Source organism: Lemur catta, chromosome 25 (genome assembly GCF_020740605.2).
Source record: "Lemur catta isolate mLemCat1 chromosome 25, mLemCat1.pri, whole genome shotgun sequence".
NCBI classification, from domain to species: Eukaryota; Metazoa; Chordata; class Mammalia; order Primates; family Lemuridae; genus Lemur; species Lemur catta.
The window spans coordinates 5,627,956-5,652,713 of record NC_059152.1 but is presented as its reverse complement, the minus strand read 5'-3'; the positions used below and the strand labels follow the sequence as shown (position 1 = coordinate 5,652,713).

Below are 24,758 nucleotides of genomic sequence, written 5' to 3'. Positions count from 1 at the left end.
TTTCCAGGCTTGACTTGAACTCCTGGGCTCTAGCGATCCTCCTGCCTCAGGCTCCCGAGTAGCCAGGGCTACAGACACGTGCCACTGCATCTCTGAGCTTTTTTAAGCACAGCACAATGCTACTCACAGATATTAACACTCAAAACATACATATTAAAATTCTATGGTTGATGCTGTATGCTTTAAGTAAAATTAACATGGTACTAAGAGAGAAAATAACTCAAAAACAGTTTAGTTGGTGGGAGTGGGAAGGTGGTGTCTGAGAAAGGCCTTTCTAAGAAAGTCACATTTAAGCGACACCTAAAGGAGGACAGTTGTTAGTGTGGCTGAGGTCTTGGGGAAGAACATCTTTGGCCTATGCAAAAGCTCTGGAGTGTAGAAAGAGCTCAGCGTGTCCAGAAAGGAGGCTGATGAGAGTAGTGTGGGTGGGTCGTATTACTACGTAGTGCCATGGGGAAGAGGAGGGCATGGGGTGAACTTGGAAGGGTGACACGGATCACTCAGGGCAGGTGGTCCAGGGCAGAGAAAGGAACTTGGCTCTTCTGCTTAGAGTATGGGGAAGCCACTGGAGAGAAGCGGTGTGATCTACTTCATATTTTACAGAGATCACTCTGGCTGCAGCATGACAACAGGGTTTGGGGTGAGAATGGGGGAAGAAGAGTGGGCAGCAGTGGAAGCTGAGAAAGTAGCGGTTGATTGTGATAGTTCTGGGGAGAGAGGATGGAGAGTTGACCAAGATATCGCAGTGGGGACAGGGCAAAGTGGTCAGATTTCAGGTATATTTTAGAGGTTAAAAACAACAGAACTTGACAGCAGGTTGGATGTGGGTGGGAAGACAGAGAGAAGTTTCCAAAAGGGTTCCTGGCATTAGGTACTACCAAACAGACCCGCTTAGCAAACCGATATACTTTCTGGATTAAGACTTGCTATAGCTCTGCCTGTCCTCACCACCAGCAAAACCACAAACCCAGGGTGGAGGGCTGGATTTCTTTTCAAACAGGGACAACACGAAGTGCTTTGCAAATATCACCACATGATGGAGTAAGCAGATTCTGTGGGTTAGTGAGGACTTTATTATTACTAATACTTATGATCTTGTCTGTGGGTAAATGGATTTACAACCAATTTAGAAATGAGCTTATTAAACATCATCTATTAATATTTATAAGTTGAAATTTTCTTTATACAGAAAAATATATATGTTTTGCCTCTAATTTATGTTTCCCAGGCCCGTCAGAGAGTTTTCCATGCCAAGAGGTGCAAACACGTTCTGCTACTGTCTTAAAGCAAATGTGATTGTCACTGGAGGTAAGAGGACAGTTCATGATAACACAGAGATTTCTCAGCTTTGCAAACAGTGCTCTCCCTAAATTTTACAGCTGGAAAAAACCTATTAGGAAATGTAAAAATTTGTATAAAGTCAAATCTGTCTGTCTCTTTCCGGCTCCTGGATTTGATGGTACACTTAGAAAAGCCTTCCTTGGCCCAAGAATGTGTAAAACAAATTTTCCTGTATTTTGGGCTGGGTGTGGCAGCTCAGGGCTGTAATCCTAACGCTTTGGGCCTGAGGTGGGAGGATGGCTTGAGGCCAGGAGTTCGAGACCAGCCTGAGCAAAAGTGAGACTCCCGTCTCTACAAAAAATAGAAATGTTAGCTGGGCATGGTGGCACATGCCTGTTGTCCCAGCCACTTATGGGGCTGAGGCAGGAGGAATGCTTGAGCCAAGGAGTTTGAGGCTACAGTGAGCTATGATAGTGTAATTGCCCTCCAGCCAGGGCAACAGAGCAAGACTCTGTCTCAAAAACAAAAAACAAACAAAAAACCCCTGTATTTCACTATAATTCATTTTTATTTTGTTTTATATTTTATCTTTGAGCTTTAATCCATCTGGAACTTATTTTTGTGCATGAGAGCATGAGTTCCTAGGCTTTAAAGGAGTCCTTGAGCCGCCTGAAGCAGAATGACACTGTGTGTCTATGTGCCTTTTTCTGGAGAGAAAGTCCAAAATTTTATCAAATCCTCAAAAGGAGACCATGACTAACAAGGCCAAGAGCCAATGGTTTAAAGTTAACAGAGGCGAGGGCCAGGGATAAGACCTTGAAAAATATTCACATTTAAGGGATAAGTAAGGTAGAAGCTAGGAAACAAGGTTATCTTCTAAGGGGAAAGATGACAAAATAAGAAGTCTCTGGGGAAAGGTGGAGGACTGAAATTTCCTTGGAGACTCAGACTCCTCATTTATAATACTGGGATTATAATATAGCGTCATGGCTCTGAGCCTGGCCTCTGGAGTCAGGCCGTTTAGGTCCAACCCTGGCTGTCTCACTTGCAAGCTGTGTGGTGGGCAGGCTGTTTGCCCCTCTAAGCGTCAATCTCATCTCCAAGTGGAGCTGATAATAGTACCGACCTATAAGGTTATTATAAGAATTAAACTAATTTAAGTAAAGTACTTAGCACAATGCCTTGCACATAGTAAATGCTCAGTACATGTAGGCTAATGATAAGAAAAGGACACCTACCTCATATGGTGGTGGTCAAGATTAACTGAGGTAACGTATGCTTGGTATGGCACCTTTTTTCCAACATGTGGAGGTTTTGTTGGAATACAATGGAACCTGAGATTCCAGTTAAAACGCTGTCACAGAAGACATGAGTGAGATGGAGAGGGTCTGAATTATCATAGGTGCTACGGAAAAAGAAAAGAGCGAGCCAGTCTCAAGACGTGGGAAATGAATTATTCATGAGACCTGGAGACAGCATGACATAGGGGATTAGTAAGAGAGATTAACCAGCTCTGAGTTTTTAAGGTGAGAGAAATGGAAGAACAGTAATTGTGTTGATAGACAGAAATCAGGAAGGAGGAGCTTACATGGGGAAGGACAGCCAACGAAGGCTCCATTCTGAAATTAAATGTCAAGTGTTTATTAGGCATCCAAGAGGGTATTCCTTGTCGTGACGGGAAAAGCTCTGGTTGGAGACAAGGGATGTTAGGGCTCCCAGGCTGCCTGTATGGGGGAGAAGAGGAGCTCCCAGAAGCTTCCCAAGGAGACCGGGATTGCTGTACAGCAGACAGCAGGCACGTGGACGTGCAATATATAAATGGGCAAAACAGAAACACAAACAAACAAACATCAAGAAGGTGGCTTATATTGGAAACCTGAACTTTTAAAAGGGAAAGAACAAAAAAGATTTTAAAAGCGAAGAAATCTCTGTCATCAAAAAACTCAGTAAACGTACCATTGGCAAAAGAGCTTGGAGCAAAAATACCCATTAAAGGAGCCAAGATGTTTAATGAGTAAGTGCTATTGGCTCCTTGTATGTAAGATTTCTTCAAGTTCCTTACCCATAAATACACACAGCAGGCGATGTCTGGTTTCCTACCTACAGTATCCTGCCTCCCCACTTAAGTTCCTATATTGGTAAGAATAAAGACAGCCAAGCTTCTACTTCATGGCTAGGTAATCTCCCCTGAGGGCATAAAGTTAATTTTTTTCCAAGTACACTGCACATTCAAATTCACATTTAAATCTGTGCTCAGGTTTGGACCTTCTACAACAGTTACTTGAAATTATAATAGCTTATGGTTTAAATGTTATTACAAAAATAATATAGAAGTCTATTGAAAAGCACAACAAATGAAAATAAGAAGCACTAGAAGTTAGAAGAGCTGTGTATAGTCATAGCCTAGCCACTAATTAACTGTATGTTCTTCATCAATCATTTAATCTCTCCCTGTTGCTCATTTTCCTTATCTGGTAAAATGCGGAAGCTGGACTACATGCATTCCAAGATCCCTCTGAGACTAAGATACTGTGATTTCATTCTTTAAAGAACCACATGTTCTTAGGGAGATGAACAAAAAATGTCCTTTGGAAAATTTGGAACCTAGTTTGCCAATTCGATGCTACTCCATTTGTAGTTACAGCTTTGTGCACTCAGAGCAAGAAAACATTAATTTGTCACAAATTTCTAAAATTTAACTGAGGACATCAAGAAAAGAAAGGAGGGCATATGGGTAAGAAGTCTGTAAAGAAGTGTGTGGGAGTCATGGCTTAGACGGGGAGCAAGTTTCCTGATACTTGGTAGTGAGGATTCTAAGAACAAATTGAGTCTCTCACCTGTAGTAATTATAGTTATCCTTTAAAGAGCTCCACACTGAGGTCTAGAACACGCAAAGGAGCAAATGCTAGAATTAGGTGTTTTCAGAAAAAGATGGAGGATACTTGTGTCCCAATTGCTTGATCCTATTGCCCCTTCCTGAGTTGATGACTGCCTTGACTTACCACTTCTGATGGAAATGAGCATGTTTCCGGGCTGGACCATGGGTCAGAAGGAGACTCGAGGAGATGCAGGAGAGAGAGCCTGGTGGTGGTGAGAGAGTCTCAGCAAAAACACCTGAGACTCAAACTTGCAACCAATGCTGCCCCCACCACCGCATGTCTTCAGTTAGGTAAAAATATTAGCCTTCTCTCCTTCTTCAACGCAAACCCCACACATGAAAAAATCTTTTAAAAAGCAGTGCTTAAATACATGGCTAATATGAGATTTGGTTTCTAAAATCTGATTGTCACATTATTCTTAGCCAACTCCTGTGGACAGCCCTTTGTTTTCACACAAAAGAATGCGAAACATTAAGAAATGGCCAGTTTTCATATATGTTGTACTCTTAGTATTTTAATCACTTCTGGGGAAAAATGTGTTAGGTAAAAGTTCTAGGAGTAAACTAGTTCAGCGTTTCTGGATGATGCGTTTGACTCTCATGAACCTCAGTGTTCATTATAAGACTCTCATCTACAGCTTTGAAAACGTATTAATTATAGGTTTTCTAGCTCTCTTACGGAAGAAAACATTTAGCAGTATGACCGACAAGCAATTAATACTTTTCACCATGAATAATTTATTGAATTGTCACAGTTACGGAGCCTCTATTAGAAAATGCAAATCCTCAATAATTGAAAACACATTTTTCTCAGGAGAATACTCTTGTTGATTAGTGACTCAGCCGAGCACATTGCTAAATGTACAGTATGTACCAGCTGACGGCTCAAAATACACAATAAAAGCAGCTTCACTAGGCAGAGTTGAGTGTGTTAAATGTGCAGGGACATTTGATGAGCTTGAAAAAACACAAGCTCTTGCAGGAAAAAAAAAAAAAAGCCAAATCAGGACAGGGTATTTACAAAAAAAAAAAACCCTACAAATTTCCTGAGCATTATTTTGGTGACCATCAAGAATTTTTCTACTCAATAGTGTCCCTACTAACCATTTTAAGAATTTAGCCCCTAATGTGGAAGTTCCAGCATATAAATACAATTATCTCCCATCCAAGATATCTTGGGAACTTTGCATGTATTTATTCATGTTTTATTCAACAAAATTATGGACTAGGCACTATAAACTTTATAAACCTTATAAAGATCAGGTAGTATTCCTAACCTTCAAGAATCCAAAATCTAATAGTATAAATAAGACAAGCCTATGAAGAACTATACTACAAAATAGAGCATGAGTCAACAGATGATGAGGATGATGATGATAGTAGTAACAATAATACAGATGAAATACTATAGGCATTGAGAGCTTAGTATCATGTCCCTTTCTGCTCATTCAGGCTCCAGAAAACACATAAACTATATAAGGATTCCATTCCTATCAACAAAAACAAGCAGAGCTGGAAAACTTCTGGTAGCAGCAATAGGTGTAGAAGACTGGGTTTCCTTCACAGTGCGTGCTGGAGAATTCCCAGGTGGCAGTCCTCTACTGCATCTTTCTTAGTGTGATACACAAGTTAGTAGATTTTCTTCTGAGGAGAGCCTGTCCTCATCCTCCAGGAATGATAATGCCCATTTCAGGGGATGCTCCACCAACATTATGTGGGACTATCTGTGGGCATGAGGCATAGGCTCTGAACATATCTGAGTAACGTGATAACTTCTTGGTCATTGACAGTGAAAAACAAATGCAGGCAAGATGCTGCATTATTGGAATTATTCAGTTTGAATTATGCAACTGAAACTCCTGGGGAGTTTCTCATTACCTATAAAAATTCCAGACTGTCCTCTCCTGTCACGGTAGTAATCTCTCCCTCCAGAGCATGCAATTATAAAACTCTAGAGCTGGAAGGAATCTTGAAGGTCATAGTTTTACACAAGGAAATAGAGGTCACAGAAAAGAAAACAATTTGCCATGAGTCACACGACTAGTTAGCTGGCAGAGTTGAGACTGAGTCACTTCTCTTTGCTCCCACCCAGCCCTGTGATTCTTCCTGGACCACGGCAGTCTGGTTCACTAGAGATTCTTTCATTCTCTTTCTTTCTCTCCCTCTCTCTGTCTTGCTTTTCTCTGTGAACTGAGCCAGCTCATCTCATCAAGAGTGATGCACTTAGATCAAGTGACTCACCAACTGAGATAAGAGCTTGCGAAAGGAAAGAAAATCCTATCTTTGATGTGTGGCTTTATCTAAATCCTGGCTTTGCAAAAAAAGAAAGAAAGAGAAATAAATAGAAAATAACAAAGAAACAGAATGAACCCCTTGTGAGCCATAATATATTATTTATAGTATAAAGTCCTATCTTCAGATTTGAAATATTCTCTATGAATATTTGTTTTCCCTCTATATCTGCTTGCCTATTGCTACTACTAGATTATAAACTCTCAAGAGAAGGGACCGTGTTTCATGTATCTATGTGTCAGGTCTTCTCCCCCAAACATTCCCTAACTGAATTATAAATGTCAGACTTAGAATAATCATGGTAGTAGTATTTATTGTCAGTTCATGGTTCAGGAACTGTTCAGCTATACATGTATGATTCCATTTAGTACTCACAATAAAACTATGACTTCAATTCCATTTATTCCCATTTCTTAAATAAGAAAACTCAGATGCAGAGAGGTGAAGCAACTTAGTCAATGTCATGGAGCTATTTAATAGTTAAGTAACAGAGCCAGGATTCAAATCAAAGTAGATTTGTTTAAAATGTGTATGCTCAACCACTTTATGAGTGACTCTGCTGGGCAGCCCATTTACTTAGAAAACATGTATTAAGCACTTACTACTTGTCAAACACTGCTATGAATGAGAAATATAGAGGCTCACTAGATAATGGATCCGTATAGAGACATACAGATATGTAAACAGACAACTGTAATTGAATAGGATTAGTGCTATAAAAGAAATCCGAAGAAAATACCCTAAGAACACAGAAGAAGGACTCTTAACTCCATCTGAGGCTGAGGAAGGTGATTAGGAAAGGCACAGGCGAAAACAATGTTGGAACAAAGTCTAAAAGGGTCTTATGAAAAAGTAGACTTCGGGCAGGAATGACATCTAGAATTTCTTTGTATAAGGATACAAAGCAAACATCCAGCAAAATACAAGTGTATAGTAATTTCTAAAGAAATGTTTGTACTTGTTAATAAAGGTAGCATGGAAATTTAAATTTTAAGAAAATATTCCACTTGCTCATCCATCATAGTCCCTAAAATATCTTAGCTGATGTCTTAGTCAGCTCGAGGCTGCCATAATGAAATACCATAGACTGGGTGGCTTAAACAACAGAAAACTGTTTTCTTACATTTCTGGAAGCTACAAGTCCAAGCTCAAGGTGCTAGCATGATCAGTGTCTGGTGAGAGCTCTCTTCCTGACTTGTAGACAGCTGCCTTCCTGCTGAATTAAATTAAATCATTTAAGTAAAATTATTTAATCTTTGGTAGTTAGTTTCTTTATTTTGTGATATAAGTATATTGGATCATACAACATGTAAGGTTCCAACTTTAAATTTCTTGATATTCTTATGACCCAACTTCCAGGATGATATTTACTGAGTTATTCATGAAATAGAAAAATCCAATATTTTAAACGTATTCTGTACTTTGTAGACTATCATGCGCAGTTTAGATTACTCTTTTTAAAAATACAATTAGATTATAATTGTACATTAGTTCAGGTAATGCTGGCTGCTGTAGCAAATAAACCCCAAAATGTAAATGGTTTGGACACAATGAAAATGTATTTATTTTCAGTGATGTACAATCTAAAATCAGCTCTCACAATTCACTGGCTGAAGGTCAGTGATCTGACCACACCTCACTGCAAGGAAGCCTGGGAAATGTAATCTAGCTGTGCACTCAGGAAGAAAGAATATGGGTTTAGTGAATACCTAGCCAGTCTTTGTCATAAAACTGGATGCGGGTGTATGTGTGTGTGTGTGTGTGTGTGTGTGTGTGTGTGTGTGTGTGTGCATGCTCATATACACACCATATGATAATAAATTTCTGATGCAATTTTTATTTTTCGTATTATCAGAATTCCTATAGATCATGTCTAAAAGATAGAGTCCAACAATTTACAGAAGCAGATACATATCGGAGAAAATACTCAACAGCATTACTTATCATGAAATTTAATTAAAACAAAAATAAAGTATCATTTTAGACCTACTAAAATAGCAAATATTTTAAATAATGATCACATCCATGTGTATGTGTAAATACAATTATTACAAAACAGCCTTGACAGAGCAGATCTAAAACAAGTCAATCGCAGGATGTATCCTGGAAGAAACAGACTGTGATTTGATATTAGAAGGAAGATAAGAGTATGATTGGGTGAGAGATACATTTGAAACTTTGACTACCTGAGAAAATAAATAATCTTTCCCTGTCCTCCTTTTCAGGAGATGATAAAGTCCTCCGACTGTGGCACCCCAATATCAGCACCAAGCCAGTGGGGAAACTTGTGGGGCACATGTTCAGTATCACCGAGATAGTAACCAATGAAAAAGATCAACATGTCATCAGCCTTTCCTCCGCAAAGGTAACAAAAAGAAACAAACAAAAACAAAACACACTATTTTTTCTTTAAAATTAACTTTTGGAAGGCATAGGGTATATACAATTTTTTACTGAAATAGCTGACGGTCGCCAAGAAAAATATTGGCCATATGGAAAAGGAGATGGTAAGCCACTGTTCTCTGTTTCTACTGATTACAGCATAAGAAAGAACATGTTTAAAGACAAGTGTAAAATAAATACAATATTGGGAAGAGAGCTAATATTATCCTCTACAGTAAAACATGAGAGGCCTTACTATAGACAAAAATAGCATCATTAAAGACAGAAAAATAAGGATTTCTGTTATTGTTGCTATTATTGAACATTGTTTGAAAAATCTTACCAATGTAATAAAACAAAAAAAATGAGTTATAAATATTATAAATGAGGAAACTGAATTATATTTGCAAATAATGTGACTGCTTGATTTATTAAATCACTTTAAAATTTTTAGAATAGATAAGTTTGATAAGGTGGTTGGTTACAGTAGCAATTAATAAAAAGTAAATTTCTATATAAAAACAATAGCGAGGAAAAAAATGGTCAAAGAAGTAGCATTCACAACAGCCAAAAATATGAAATACCTAGGAATGACCTTAATAAGCAGTATTCACTATTAACATTGGGATATTTTTATTTAAGAACATGAATAGACAGATATACTATGTTCCTATATGGGAATATTATGCTGTAAAAGATATTCAGATTAATGTATATATTTATTGCTATTCAGGATTATTTAAGTATCAGTTTACCAAGTTTGAAGTTAATGTAAAAATATTCTATACAAGAATATCCTAGAAACTTTGGAAGATACAATTATGAGATGGAACTTTCCATGTTAGATATTAAAACATTATAAAACTGAAATAAATAAAACAGAGCCGTGGTCAATGCAGGAATAGGCACATCTAGGAAACAAAAGAAAAAAATGTAGGAATTAGTTCATGGGTGGGTGAATTTTGTATATGATAAAAGTAACATTTCAAATATATAAGCAAAGATGGTTTGTTCAATAAATTTTGGGAAAATTGATTAGCCATAAAGGAAAAAATATGTAATCAGATCATCACTTCATTAATATACAGCACAATGCATTCCATATGGATTAAAGATTTTAAATGTAAAATATAAAACCATAGAAGTTCTAGAATTCTCCAGAAGAAAACACAAGTTAATATTTATATAGCTTTAGAGTAATATGTAAGCATAGCACCTATGGCTAAAGGGAAAATAGATATGACTGTTACAAACATTCAAATTTTCTGTAACTTATAATAATAGCTATCATTTGTTAAATGCTTACTCAGTGCCAGGCTCTGTGGTCAGTATTTTACATACACAACTTATTAGTGCTAATAACAACCTGATAAAGTAATTATCCCAACTTTAGACATGTAAAGGAAACCAAGATCTAAGTAACGTGTACAAAATCACAGAGCTGTCTAGAGGCAGATACGGGATTGGCTACACGTAGCCTGTAGATAGCTCTGTGACTGTGCACCTCCCTATACTCATAAACAAAGTTAAAGGCAGACAGCAGATGGGGCAGAAATGCAGTACAAAGAACAGAAACTGGAATTATATCACTGTACAAGTAAACGAAAATCTTTAGCTAATCAGTAGGGAAAAAAAGAGAAGTGAAGGGGAAAAGGTTTAAGAACAAAGGTGTGTTTACACACTGCCGGATGGAGGTAAAACTAGTGAAAAACTTCCTGGGCATTTATTCTAATAAAATAAAATGTAAAAGAATGTTCATTGCATTAATATTGCTTATATTTATTTAAGAAAGAAAAAAAGGAAGGAAGGAAAGAAGAAAGGGGAAAAAAGAAAGAAACAAAGAGGGAAGGAAAGGGACAGGGAAAAAATGAGAAATTTAATCTCTAAACATGAGGCTTTTTTTTAAAAACAAAGCATGGCTGAAAACTTTCCAAATATAGTGAAAGACATAAACCTACAGATTCAAGAAGCTGAGTGAACCTCAAATAGAATAAACCCAAACACCATAATTAAACTTTTGAAAACTAAAGACAAATTCTTGCAAGCAGCCAAAGAAAAATGACACATTATTTATAGAAAAACACTGATATGAATGACAGATTTCTCATCTGGAAACTCAGAGGCCAGAAAGAAGTGAAGCAACATTTTTGGAATAGTGAAAGAAAAGAATTGTCAACCATGAATTCTATAGCTGGCAAAAATATCCTTCAGAAATAAAGGGGGGATGTAAAGATGTTCTTAGACAAAACAAAACTAAGAGCATTTGTCGCTAGTATAACTACCCTTATCGAATGGCTACAGTAAGTTCTCTAAATAGAAAGAAAATGGCAGAAGGTAGCATGGAATTTCCGAGAGGAAAGTAGAATATTGGAAAGGGCAAAAGAAGGGGTATAAATAATATTCTAGCAAACCTCTCATGAGTTTCTTAAATATTTGATTTTTAAAACAAAAATTATTACATCATATGACACATTGTTCAATATATGTAGAAGAAATACTTAGAAAATTATCTTTTAACAGTGGGGAGAGTAAAGAGGCCCAAATAGAAGCAAGGTTTCTATACTTTATCCATAGTACTAGAAACACACTCTCATTTAAACTGTGCATGGCTATGATGGTGAGGGGTGGGGTGATCTCTTGCTCCAGAAGAATGTTCACCAGGAGAAGGGTGGATGCCCTCTCTTCTAGTTTGCAGTCTTTCCACCAGGATATTATTTTCTTACCCAACTGCTAAAATTATATGTCTAGTCACAGAGCCCAAGTGTTGAACAGCTATGTCACAGCTACTGCTTCTGAACAGGAATTGGCAAAGGTTGAAAAATTCAGAGACAAATATAAACTTCGCTTACATTCATTTCATGACCAAAACCAATGGGAACAAATGGTTGGCAACCCTCTCAAGCACAACTCTAGTTACCAAAAGGCTGATTATTTTCTTCTTTTCTATGAAGATGAGAAATATACATGCTTTGATTATTTATAACAGATTGTAAATGGGTGTAAAAGTTGCTATTTTTCTTAAATTTTCACTTTGGAAGTGATATGCAGAAACCTGAGAAAAGGCAAAGTTTGACTAGATTGTGAGTGTGCTTTAGAGCAAAAAGTAATGGCCTGAAGTCAGGTGCCAGGTGGCTAATGTCACCAACTTGGCCTATAGGTCAGCTGGGCTTCATCTCATCAATGACTACATCTAAGATATTCTCACAAATGAAGATTTTAATACTGTCTCACTTCCAGGCAGCATAGCTAAGGGAATGGACTGTAGAATCAGATAAACCTAAATTGAATTCCTGGCTCTGACAATTACCAGAAGTGACCTTGCGTGAGTCAAATAAGATCATTGAGGAGGATAACTGAGTACTTTCCTCATAGGGTTGATGTGAGGATTAAATGAGATAATGCAAGTCAAGAACATAACACAGTACCTGGTATGTAACCAGTCCTCAATAAATGCCAGCAATTAGCATAAAGGCATGTGATCTCCGTTCTCCAGTAGTGGGGATGGGACTTATGTTGATCTATCCATACTTGTCCTGGACCTCCTTGTGACCACACAGGTAGAGATCATGGGTGTGGTCCATGCTGTAGAATAGGGTGAGCCTTTCTTTAAGAAAAAAATTCTTTGGATGCTATGCAGCAAGATACTCATATCTTGCTGATGATTAACAAATCTTCTCTATGCCCACTGAGCCCTTACTACTACCCTGTCTCTCCACGAGCGACCTCATCTTCTCCTGATCATTTTTTTTATTTCAGCATGTTACAGGGGTACAAATATTTAGGTTACATGTACTGCCTTTGGACTACCCGAATCACAGCTTCAAGCATGTCCATCCCCCAGAAGGTGCTCACTGCACCCATTAGGTGTGAATATGCCCATCCCCTCCTCCCCCCTCCCACCTGCCTGACACCCAGTGAATGTTATTACTTTACGTGCACATAAGTGTTGATCAGTTAATATCAGTTTAATGGTGAGTATATGTGGTGCTTATTTTTCCATTCTTGGGATACTTCACTTAGTAGAATGGGCTCCAGCTGTATCCAGGATAATACAAGAGGTGCTAGATCACCATTGTTTTTGTGGCTGAGTAGAACTCCATGGTATACATATACCACATTTTATTAATCTACTCGATGTGTCAATGGGCACTGGGTTATTTCCACATCTTTGCAGTTGTGAATTGTGCTGCTGTAAACATTCTCGTGCAGATGTCTTTTTTATAGAATTTCTTTCTTTCCTTTGGGTACATGCCCAGTAATGGGATTGCTGGATCAAATGGTAGTTCTACTTGTAGCTCTTTGAGGTATCTCCATATTACTTTCCATAGAGGTTATATTAGTTTGCAGTCCCACCAGCAGTGTATGAGTGTTCCTATCTCTCCGCATCCACGCCAGCATTTATTGTTTGGGTACTTTTTGATAAAAGCCATTCTCACCAGAGTTAAGTGATATCTCACTGTGGTTTTGATTTGCATTTCCCTGATGATTAGAGATGTTGAACATTTTTTCTTATGTTTGCTGGTCATTAGTCTATCTTCTTTTGAAAAGTGTCTGTTCATGTCCTTTGCCCACTTTTTAATGGGGTTGTTTGATTTTTTTCTTGCTGATTTTCCTGAGTTCTATATAGATTCTAGTTATCAGCCCTTTATCGGATGTGTAGTATACGAATATTTTCTCCCATTCAGTAGGTTGTCTGTTTGCTCTCGTGATAGTTTCCTTGGCTGTGCAGAAGCTTTTTAATTTGATCAGATCCCATTTATTTATTTTTGTTGTTGCTGTGATTGCCTTTGGAGTCTTCTTCATAAATTCTTTCCCTAGGCCAATGTCTATAAGTCAAGAGGAAATGTTAGGGTAGGAAGGGGGAGTATGGTTTTTGTATAGCCTAAATTTGTTTACTAGGTATGTGTGATAATTTGGTAGTTAAAAAGTTAATTTTTAAAGACACATTGGATGTCTTCATTTTCTGTTTGCCAGTTATCACACAGGAAAAATGTGAAAACAAGATGATAAAATTAACAGGTTTAGTTCCATACACATAGCTAAAAATATAATTTTTCTTGCTAAGTTATTTGTAAGAACTTAATACATGCTTTGCACTGAATTCTCTACACAGGTAGTGTTAAATGCCTACTGTTTGTACTGCACTGTTACATATACCTTGATTTTCAAATATACCATTTTTCTATGTACTATATTAATTCTCAAAAGAGTTTTACAATCGCATATATATTCAGACTCTTCCATGTAAAGTCACCCAATCAATGAAGTGACCCTAATTTGATTTATTTGGGGACTAAAAATCTTATTAGCCTCTTGTGGCCACTGAGTAAAATTAGGAAGGCAGTTCCTCCACCTGCACTGGTCCCGCATCTTTCAAAAAGCTGTATCTCCCAATAAGAACAGAGCAATAAAGCTGTATCTCCCGATAAGAACAGCCAATTGCTTCCCAGTCTACCGTTCGGAACTGGGAGACCTGCTGCCGCCTCTGCCGTGGGTCCCGGGTGTGGAATGTTTCTGGTCCTCGTGGGTCCCAGGTGTGGTAGCTCCTGGTCCTGTCTGTCCCGCAGAGGCTGCCCTGCTGCAGCTGCCTGCTCCAGACCCAGTGCCAGCTCTCTGGTTTCAGCCCCATCATTGCTTTGTGCTTCTCTCCCATTGAGATCTAGAGAGAGATATATCTGGCTTTGGAGCCTTGCTGTTTCTTTTTGCTTTCTCTCTTTTATATTTTCTCTATGTTTAGAGAAGAAATGTCACTTCAAGGCATAAACTTCTAGCACTATTCTGACCTGAACCCTAACTCTTTAGTCCTCTTTATGGAAGAGTTTAAAAAATGAGTAGGAGTTAGCTAGATGGGGGAGGCTGTTGAGAGGAAATTACAGATGAGAGGAAGAGTTTGTGGGAATGCAGAGACTGGAAAAAGAAAGGGGCTTTTTGGAAATGAGAAGCACTTTGGCATGACAGTAACAAACAGGGCAGGTAGGGAGAGGGGCAGCAGAAAAACCTAGAGGATGGGGCAGTATAAAGAGGAAGGTCTTTGCCTCCCATAGTCTGGCAATTGCCACTTCCCTAAAACACATATAAAAGACCCAAAGAGCTGAACACTGAAGAAGAAGAGAAGAAAAAAAGAAAACAGTGTTATTCTGTAGAGAACATCACAGATTTCAAAATGTATTCACATCATTTCAATGAGGCAGGAGGTACCAGCGTCAATATGTCCATTCTAGAAAGAAGAAAATTGAGACTCAGGGAGTTTAAATGATGGCCTAGAACTAGACCCCTCGTCATCTTTTGCCTAGTCCCTTGTTCTTCCCACCGACTGCAATTCAGCGTGTACACACGTACAGCAAGAAGAAGCCATGAACATATCTCAGCCAAAGCAATAAAATCAGAAACTATTTGCAGAGAGATAAATTTCTTTGCTGCACTCTTTGATTCCACTTTTGTGTCTCTTCCTCTATTTGTCTCTCATCTAGGCTCAGAACCTAAATTCATAAACAGTCCATTATACTTGTTTATGATACAAAAGACTGAAAAGGTTCAATGTTCTATCTACTCCCCCCAAATCTGCATTTTCACTAGAACAAAGGAAATAAATTTCAACTGTATAAGTCTGAGAAATATTAGCCTACAGAGGGTGTACATCTGAGCAAAGCCTCCTTGCCAGTGTTCCCTAAATCATATGACTTAGACATCTTAGTGTTCTTATATGTAAGACCAACCTGCCTTAGAAATAGTGAAGATTTGAACTCAGTTAACATATAATTAACTCAATTATAAGTGCCTCAAATTAGAAGTTAGTATCTCTGTTAACTAAACTACTTACCAGAGTTTTATATGTAGTTCTGTGAATGGTTGGTTACCCATTTATTCAACAAAGAGTCCGATTTAATAGGTTAATAAAAACTATATGAAAATATTGCTTAAGGCTGATGCATGGCTAGAAGAAATGTTATTCTTGATCAAATAACATTTATGTATGAAATTCAATCACACTATAACTTGCTAAAAAAAAAAAAACCCAGAGTAATGAAAACTACAGCCAGTTATTTTGGGGGAAAACTTGACCTAGTTTTGCTGAATTTGTATTTCATTGTTCTTTCTATTCTCTAATATCAACTCAAGTTCTACTTGAGTAATTATATAGTTCTCTTTCTGCCCTCAGATGAGAGCTCTAATAATCTATTTCCCCATACTCTTACTGTATCTATACCATCCCCTAGAGCTGCTATTAATATAATTCATATATCTCTGGGCACAGGGAGGGGGAATTTCTTAGAAACCTCAGTAAGATGTTCCCATCTTTATAAATCAGGAAAGAACAATTTGAAACCTTCCACTTAAATATAAGTCTTCTTATTTTCCTCATCCATAGTAGAAAGAGAAATGTGGCTTTAACTGTACATAATGATCAGTCTTTTATTATTCCTTCAAATTGTAAACAGTAATAAATACTAAATACTATGTTCCTCTCCTTCTATAATAATAGAAAAATCTAGTTCCTAAAGGTACACGTTTAAGCAAAGTATAAATCACTGCTGCTATTTTCCTCTGACATTGATGAACAATAATCAAACCAACAACCTAAATTAGAGCTTAGCAAATGTGTGCTCATTTTATAAATCATACTTCGCTGCAAGTTTGTAAGAGCACATTTCAGACTTTTAAATGCTTCCTTCACCTAAAAATATTGCGTGGGAAAGGTAAAGTGTGAACGATGGTGAACTGTGTGTTTTGTTCTCCCAGGTTTTCAGGGTGTGGGACATACAGACCCTGTCACTATTACAAGTCTTCCACGACAGCCAGGGAGGCCCGGGAGACATGCAGATTTATTCTATGGTATTTGATGCCAATCACGGCATGCTTATTACAGGTAAGTGTACCCAATTAATGCCAAATGAACTCATACCTTGATTTTTAACCTTTTTAAAACTAGCACTTGAGCACTAACTAGAAGAAAAGCAAAACTAAAAAGGCAATTTATAAGCCATGATTCACCGCAGTAGGCATTTAATTCACTTCTGCTCTTTCCTCTTTCTATGGCTGGGTATCTGAAAATACCGAGTTAGTGCCCTAAGTCCTTGAACCTAGGAAGACCTGGGTTGGGTTAAACAGAGAAGTGGGACGTAACTTCTTGCTACGTGTAGGGCAAATCCAGCTGCCACACTCAGCTCTGTTTTGATTCTTGGGAGCAGGAATATGATCCGATTTTAAAGCGGCTGTACTACATGCCAAGTCAACTCTCCTTTTCTGCAGCGAGGCACTTTGGCCCCATGCATTCTGGTAACGAGGCAATTAATTAGTAAGGAGGGTGCCTCTCCCTCTCACCTGCCTTTGCTTCTAAACAAAGAATAGTGGAGAGTGAGGATAGAGTCCCAGTGCCAATGCCAACAGATTTGTTGCCAGTTTTTCTTGTGGCTTCTTAGAAAGACACGCTTACTAAAGAGACAAGGGGCCCTGCTAGACATTTAGGTTGAACACTGTTCATATGCATACCCTTAGGCTTTAGAAGAAAAACGAACAATATTAATAGTAGTTTGGATACAGGGAACTGGAACCTGCAGGCACTGCTTTAGGCACTGCTTAATTGTGCTCCTCTATATAACCTCCTCTATATTAATGACTATAAGCAAATTTTTTCTTAGTGCTTCAACTCACATGTTTGATTACTGGATTCAGTATTTCCATCCCATTAATCATCAGTGTAACTAAAGACTCAAGAAGCAGGATAAAGATGAAGACAAAGAAGAAGAAGAGGAGGAGGTAGAAGAAGAAAAGGAGGAAGACATAAGAAAAAATCAACATTTCTTCCCACTTATAGAGCTCTGTGTATTGTTTAATCACTACACTTGCAGACATGGACAGCAAACATCAACTTGACGTCAGAATTACATGAAATTTATCTCTCAGATTTTAATGCCTGCGTTGATTCAAATGAAGCAACCACAGTCATCTTCTAAACCCCGGTGACAGCAGCGCCATGTTCTGGAAATGCTTTGTAGAATACGTTGTTGTTACTGTCACTGTTGTTGTCATTATTACTCTTATTAGGATAACTACCATTTGTGTAGTTCTTTTACAAAACGCTGTCATACACTTTTTCATGTGACCTGGACAACCACTACACGAAGTCCTAATTATTATTTTTCCTATTGTATAAATGACAAAACAGAATCTCAAACAGCCAAACTGACTAGTGGAAGGACAAAAGGTTAAAACACAGAGCTGGGATTTGATCTCAAAATTTCTGATTCCTGAATCCACATTCTTTCTCTGCGCTGCATTGTTTCCGAAGCAGTAGCGTAACTAGCCAAAAAAGAAGAAGATCGCCACTTGTCCATAAACATAGCAAGCTTTGTTGATGCCGTTCTGAATAAAGTTAGTTACTGTCAGTATAACATAAAAGGATCTACCAAGAAGCTCCAAGTGTGGTTTGATAATCTGGCTACCATACTCCTCTCACATTTCTATATTGAGGTCTCTGAATTGAGAAATACTACCAGATGAGCCATCTTAGTCCCTCTTTACACATGAACAGATTTTATCTTAAAATTTAAACACTTAGGCAAGTGTTTAGTAACTCCTGCTGAAACTTCTCCTAAAGTTGAGAATTCTTTGGAGAGACCTGAGAAACTCAATTCAAAGTCTGCCTTTGGTAACTTAATCTCTGCATCAATAAAATAGGAAAGAAATTTCATTTTTGCTTGAGCCTCAAAATGCTTTGAGATTCTTATTTATATTTCTAGACATTACACTAAAACAGAACACACACAATTAGTTGATTTTGAGACTTAAATCATACTTGCAGTTTATAGCATTACTATAACCAAACCAAACACCCTTGGAAAAATGCAAGTAAGGAATACTTGCTCCCCATCTATTTCGCAATGGTGATTTGGAAATTAATCTTATTTAATATTGATGTTGCAAGCCCTGGTTTGCAATCATTCTCATTCATTACATTTAATAAGAACATGTTTACAGAATGCTTTATCAATTTGTTGGTTGAAAAGGGCTCTGTAACAATAAATTTCAATCACTAAGTGGAAGCTTACCTTCAGCAAAAAGCTGTGCGTTATTGCTGTGCACCAGATGGAGAGGCATGCTGTAGGCACAACAAAGAAAAGAAAAAGTGGACTATAAAAAACAGGAAAATGAGGGTCACTGGAAGGATATCAATGAAGTCCAAATGGCCTGCACTTGACAAGTAATGAAGTCGAAATTGAACACTTTTCTCTGGCTGAATCACATTTACCTTTTCAAAAATGTTTTAGAATAAACGAATGTATTTGCAGGCATTGATATTTCTAATCTCACCCATTGGCTATCTCCAAACCCAACTGGTTGGATAAAATCCTTTGTGATACATAACTGCTAATATTGGCTATTTATAAGATGTTTGCTTCTATTCCAGGGTCTAGCGTGATGGACATGTATCCGTTAACTAAAATGATACAAGATACAAAACAGATTCCTCACACGCATGAACGAGAAATCAATGTCATGCTTTACAACAAATATTTTCACCATGTGCTCACTATCTGCTCTGAATCCATAATCAAGGTAAGTACATATCAGCTCTTCAGGAAGAAAAAGGCAATGCAGATAGACTTTTCTTAAAGGTAAAGTGTCGAGTGATTAAGCAGATGTCATGGCACATATCAGACTGTACATTAGAGAGACTTTTAAGCTTTCAAGTGTACATGAAAACCAAGCGTTTAAAGCCAGCTCAGACTGCTTGCTGTCAAGCCACATGCTCAACTGAATAAACAAAGCTAGTTCTTACAATCAAAACTGGAATTTTAAAGGAAATATATCAAGGAGAGAGAACTACTCTGTACTTTGATTTTTTTTTAAACCTAGCTATGGGAAGAGAGTATATACACATTTATAGGTATTTACTATTAACATAATGTCTATAGGTTCAGGATATGTGCCAAGAGCCTTAAGTCTAGGATCTCCTTTAATCTTCCAGCAGTTCTCTGTGCATAGATAAAGAGTTGCATTTTAAAGATGAGGAAACGAGGGCTCAGACAGATGAAGCAACATCCCCCTGGGCATGAGCTGGAGGCCTGGGATATAAACCCAAGTTTGTCTGACACGAGGACTGTGCTCTTTCCACTACATTCCTCTAGCCCTGCCGTTACTGGGTCCCTAGAAGCCACTGTGCTTGGCTATGCTGTGTCTATCACTAGGACGACTGAAGTCATCTGATAGTGATGGCTGGAGGTGTTTGCTGCAGGTGTTTATCCTTTTATTTCATGCATGCTCTCCAAAAGGAGACGTGTGGACCAGTCGAGAGCATTCTTCTGGAGACCCTGCAAATTCCCTCTCAGTCTTTGACCTTCTGTGCTCATCTGCTACAGATTTTCTCAGGCCCAAATCTGAGTTTAGTTAATTATCACTTATTTCTAGTAACGCGGAGTAGGTAGAGGGAAACTAAAACTAAAACCTGTCCTGCTTTCATGCAATACTGACCTCTTAAGGGGAAAATGTGGTTCCTGTGTGGGAGAGAAGAGGGGAAAGGAATTCATCTAGGTGAGTTTTCGTACCTGATTGGTTGGAGAGGGATGGCACTTCAGGCCAGGAGGTGGGTGACCTCCTGAGAACCATTCATTCGGTGACCCACATTCCTCCTTCTCCCTGAAGGACTCCATCTATAACCAGGGACACGCAGAGGTTAAGAGCGTGGGCTCTAGCTCCAGATTGACTTCATCCAAATTCCAGCTCTAGCACTTCCCAGCCGGTGGCCTTCATCAGCTGGCCCCCTGACTATCTCATCAGCTACATGTCCTTCCTGCTCCCTCTCTCGCCCAGCTGCCACAGCTCTCTTTCAGTTCCCTGGAGGAAAGATGCACTTTCCCATCTCTGGCACTTTGCGTGTGCTGTCCCCACCCCCACCCCATCCACCCCATCTAGAGTGCAACCATTCGGTGTTGCCAGTTCAGCTCTCTTACTCACTGGCAGTCTAATTCACATCAGAACTTGGCAGATCCACAAAGAGGGAGAGATTCAGACCACAAGTCTGCAGGTTTAAAGCCTCTGCAGTATTGCCAAAGAGAGAGAATGGGTCTCGACATGTGTCTGGATTTTCTAATGACACCCAGCCTAATGACGCAGCTGCCTCCGCTGAAGTCTCAGTCTCTCTCTCTCTCATCTCTATCTATCTCTATCTCTGTCTCTCTCTCTCTCCCCCTAGGCCCATGTCCCTACTCAGAACATTCCTTGGAAAGGTCAGTGAGCTCTTTCCTCAGGGTTCTCTTAGTACCACGCTGTTAATCACAGAGCCTGTTCTGTGACCCCTGCCTACTTTGGATGAGTGTCGACAGAAAATAAATCCAGTTTGGTATTTTTGTCTGCTGCACTTGTAATTGTTCCATGTCTGTCTTGCAGCTAGCCTGTCTTCAGACTTACAGCAGCCACTCACCACTTCCTCCACGGCCAGGGGCTGCCTGGCATAGAGTCGCTGCCTGATTCCGCCACCTACCTTTGCAGCAGACACGGGCCAGGATAGCACAGCAACTAGTAGACAGCACTTTACGTTTTAGACCTTTCTTTGACCAAACTAACATTCAGGGTAGAGTGCTGGGAAAGGTCTTAGATGTCCTGAGTACCAATTTTGAGGCTGTTTTCAATATGGTAGAATTTTGATAAGAATTGAAGGGCATATGGATTATTTGATATTTTTGTCCTGTCCTATAGGTATGGGAACTTGAGACTGGCCTCCAAATCTACCAGATTTTAGACCCTCATGGCTTGAATGTTGAACTGACTTCTGCAGCTATCGATGAAAGTGGATTTCTTTTTGCCACAGGAGCATATAATGGTCAGACTAATAGCCAGAATATGGCCTCCCTGCTTTAGTGTCCTGAGAATTTGTGCTAGGGACTCATTAGTTCTTTAGGGTAGAGGGAGGGCATGAATCAGTCTGGAATATGTAGGCCTGCCGTAAAATTCCTGTGCCTGAGTGAACGCTGCTAGACTTTCTTATCTAATGAGCATCAATGTCTGGATATTGATATTAAAAATAATCAATAGCTTACATTGCATTTATATAGTTGCTTTAATGGTTTGCAAAAGTCTTTCATATGTACCATCCCATTTAATCTTTGGTGGGGCTCATCTCTGTTGCACTAACTCATTCTATCCTTCTACTCTTGGCTACTCAGCTAAGAGACAGACATCAGATTCGGTGCTTGCTAGCAATGGTTTTACTGACAGCAGATTTTTGGATGAGATAAAATACCCAGCCAGCTTTGTTTTATAACCCCTAGAATTCTATACTGGACTTGTTTACGTGTCCAGGCTCCTGGAGGGCACGTGCCATGTCTAGCTGGAGAGGATGTCAGGCCCAGGTTGTGTCATGTCATTTGATGTTCCTCGTGTTGTTGAGCACTGCACGGAACTTCCAGGAAGGAGATGCCCTGCCTCTCACCTCCCTTTGTTCTGAAGCCCCATAAAAGAATTGCTTTATCTAGACAATATGACCAACTGCACACACTACTCAGAAAAGATCCACTTAAGAGAAAAAGCTCAGATAGGAGAGTCTGAGGGTAGATTTCAAGACATTGCCCCTGTTTATTTATTTATGTTTTTGTTTGTTTGTTTGGGTTTTTTTGAAAGGGCCTTGCTTTGTTGCCCCAGCTAGAATGCAGGGGCATCTTCAGAGCTCACTGCAGCCTCCAACTCCTGGGCTCAAGTGATTCTCCTGCCTCAGGCTCCATAGTAGCTGGGACTATAGGCCTGTGCCACCACACCCAGCTAATTTTTTTAAATTTTTGTAGAGATGGGGTCTCGCTATTGCCCAGGCTGGTCTGGACCTCCTGGCCTCAAGTGATCCTCCTGCCTCGGCCTCCCAAAGTGCTGGGATTACAGGTGTGAGCCACCACACCTGGCCCCTGTTTATTTTTTATAGGCCTGTGACAAATCAAGGCATCCAGAAATATATTTCATGCACAGCAAGCCTGGGAAGACTCACCCATCAGTCTTAGTAGGAAATAAATATAGGGTAAATTCTTGGCAGAAAGCTTTCAATTGGATGAATTTCCTCTGAGCTAAAAGCCAAGCTTTCTATAAATCATTTTTACCCACGTAGTCTTTTCTCTGTGTGCTCAGGAACAGTCAAAATCTGGGACTTTGGCAGTGGTCAGGAGATGAAAGTGCTGCCAGAAGGAAAAGACTGGAAGGAGGAAGAGCACTGGCTGCAACGCCTGATCTTCCTCAAATCCCAGGAGAAGCACCAGTACCTGGTCCTCGCCTTGGAGCGCAATGGAACCATCAAAATGATCCAGGTTTACGATCCCATCTTTATATTTGTACTGAAGGTGCCCTCCTTCAGCAAATCAAATGAGTCGGTGAATAATTCCCGTTTAACTCCTCTCTTGCCAGCCAGCTAGAGCTAGTGTTTATCCTCAATCCTCCTGTGATGCTCCTAAGTAACTTTGCCCAGTTTCAGACAATGGAGAGAAAAGAATAGCTGCCCAGCCACAGCGTGCTGCCAGTCAGGCTTTTGCTGAAGGATTAGTCAGGGTCCTCTACAGCTGGGATCAGAAATATCCAATTCCCTTGCAGCTGCCACCTCTGACATTGTTTATACCCTTGTTTGGGAATAATTCACTGGTGGAACCACTCCCCAGCAGGCTCTGTCCCTTATAAATCATAATGCATTCGGGGATGCTCAAGTCACTTTTTCAGTTTGTCACTAAAATTGCTTTGTTTATTTTAAGGTTAATGATGCAATCTGCTCAGGGCTGTTTTGGGAGGATCGAGGCAGGCTAATTTATTTTTCCTGTGAATCTGTTACCACCTAGGAATGCTAATGCCTTCTTCAAATTTAAAATGAAGGCTAGACTAGATCATTTATTCTGGCTGTTGAGTGGCTCTCACCCGGTCACCTAGAACTCAAGGACTCATTGCCTTCATTATTCCCCTTCTGACAGCTAAGAACAGAACAACGTCTTGACTAGTATGGCAATCATGAAGTACTAGCTTGATTAAGATAACTGATGACCTTAAGGATGGAAAAAAGGAATGAAAACTCTCCTGATGTGATATACTATTCCCTTGCTGTCTGAGCAACCCAAAACGGCACTGTAGAAAGGCATTTCTTACCAATACACTCGAAAACACAGCAATATGTTGATTTTCCTTCTTTCAGTTGATGCAATTCGTCTTCAGGAAGCCCTGTTGTCACAAACACTCCTTTTTTATAGGCTGCAAAAAGTGGCATGGAACTATTAACATGTCAAAATTTTGAGGGGTTCTACGGTAGCATTTTTCACTTTGATTATTCTGATTCTCCATTCAGAATCTGTAGATTGAGCTTGATAAGGGCTGAGAACCTCTCTTATTCATATTTGTGTTCTTGTGTTGCCCAGAGTAGGTGCTCATTAAGGATGGAAAGTATGAGGAAATATAAGAAACCTATTGTAAAATAGACAATAGTAAATGCATGGGGAGGGGTATTTGGAAAGTTTTACTAATGTTGGAGGGGGCAGCTTCACAATATGGATATTGTTGAAAGTACAGTTATTTATTTATTATTAATGTATTATTATTATTTACCTATTATTATTGTTTGCCTATTCAAAAATATGGTTTGATTTACATACTTATTTTCCATAATATTGAGTGAAATACGCAAGTTGAAGAAAAGTCCATATGGTTTGATGATATCATAAACTGGTTTAAAGTCTGAAAGCAATATCATATATATGTAGAAGATACGTGTGCATATGTAGAGATAGTAAAATTTTCATGAGTAATGTCATATTCAGGTTACTGGTTACTCAGGGAAGAAAGATAAATTGTATTAGCAAGGGATAGACGGGGCTTAAGATTTGATAAAGCTGGTTTATGGATATATCAGAGCATGTGCTATTTTTCTCTATCTCTTTAAAACAACTCAAAATAAAATAATTAATTGAATTTT

The 24,758-nt window shown here is 38.9% G+C and overlaps 1 protein-coding gene and 1 long non-coding RNA gene across 2 annotated transcripts in view; one reads left to right on the top strand and one right to left on the bottom strand.

Moving 5' to 3' along the window:
- Positions 1-24,758, top strand: part of WDR64 (WD repeat domain 64) — a 79,931-nt gene that overhangs the window by 28,627 nt on the left and 26,546 nt on the right. Inside the window, exons 9-14 of the mRNA XM_045536957.1 lie at positions 1,229-1,308; positions 8,677-8,816; positions 16,574-16,700; positions 19,242-19,390; positions 21,530-21,653; positions 22,943-23,118. Of these exons, the coding sequence (XP_045392913.1) occupies positions 1,229-1,308; positions 8,677-8,816; positions 16,574-16,700; positions 19,242-19,390; positions 21,530-21,653; positions 22,943-23,118 (796 nt within the window). The remainder of the gene's footprint in view (positions 1-1,228; positions 1,309-8,676; positions 8,817-16,573; positions 16,701-19,241; positions 19,391-21,529; positions 21,654-22,942; positions 23,119-24,758) is intronic.
- Positions 9,720-23,964, bottom strand: LOC123627480. Its single transcript, XR_006731300.1, has 3 exons — positions 23,939-23,964; positions 18,883-18,932; positions 9,720-9,744 (listed from the first exon to the last, which is right to left on the bottom strand). It is a non-coding gene; the product is annotated as an uncharacterized LOC123627480 (long non-coding RNA).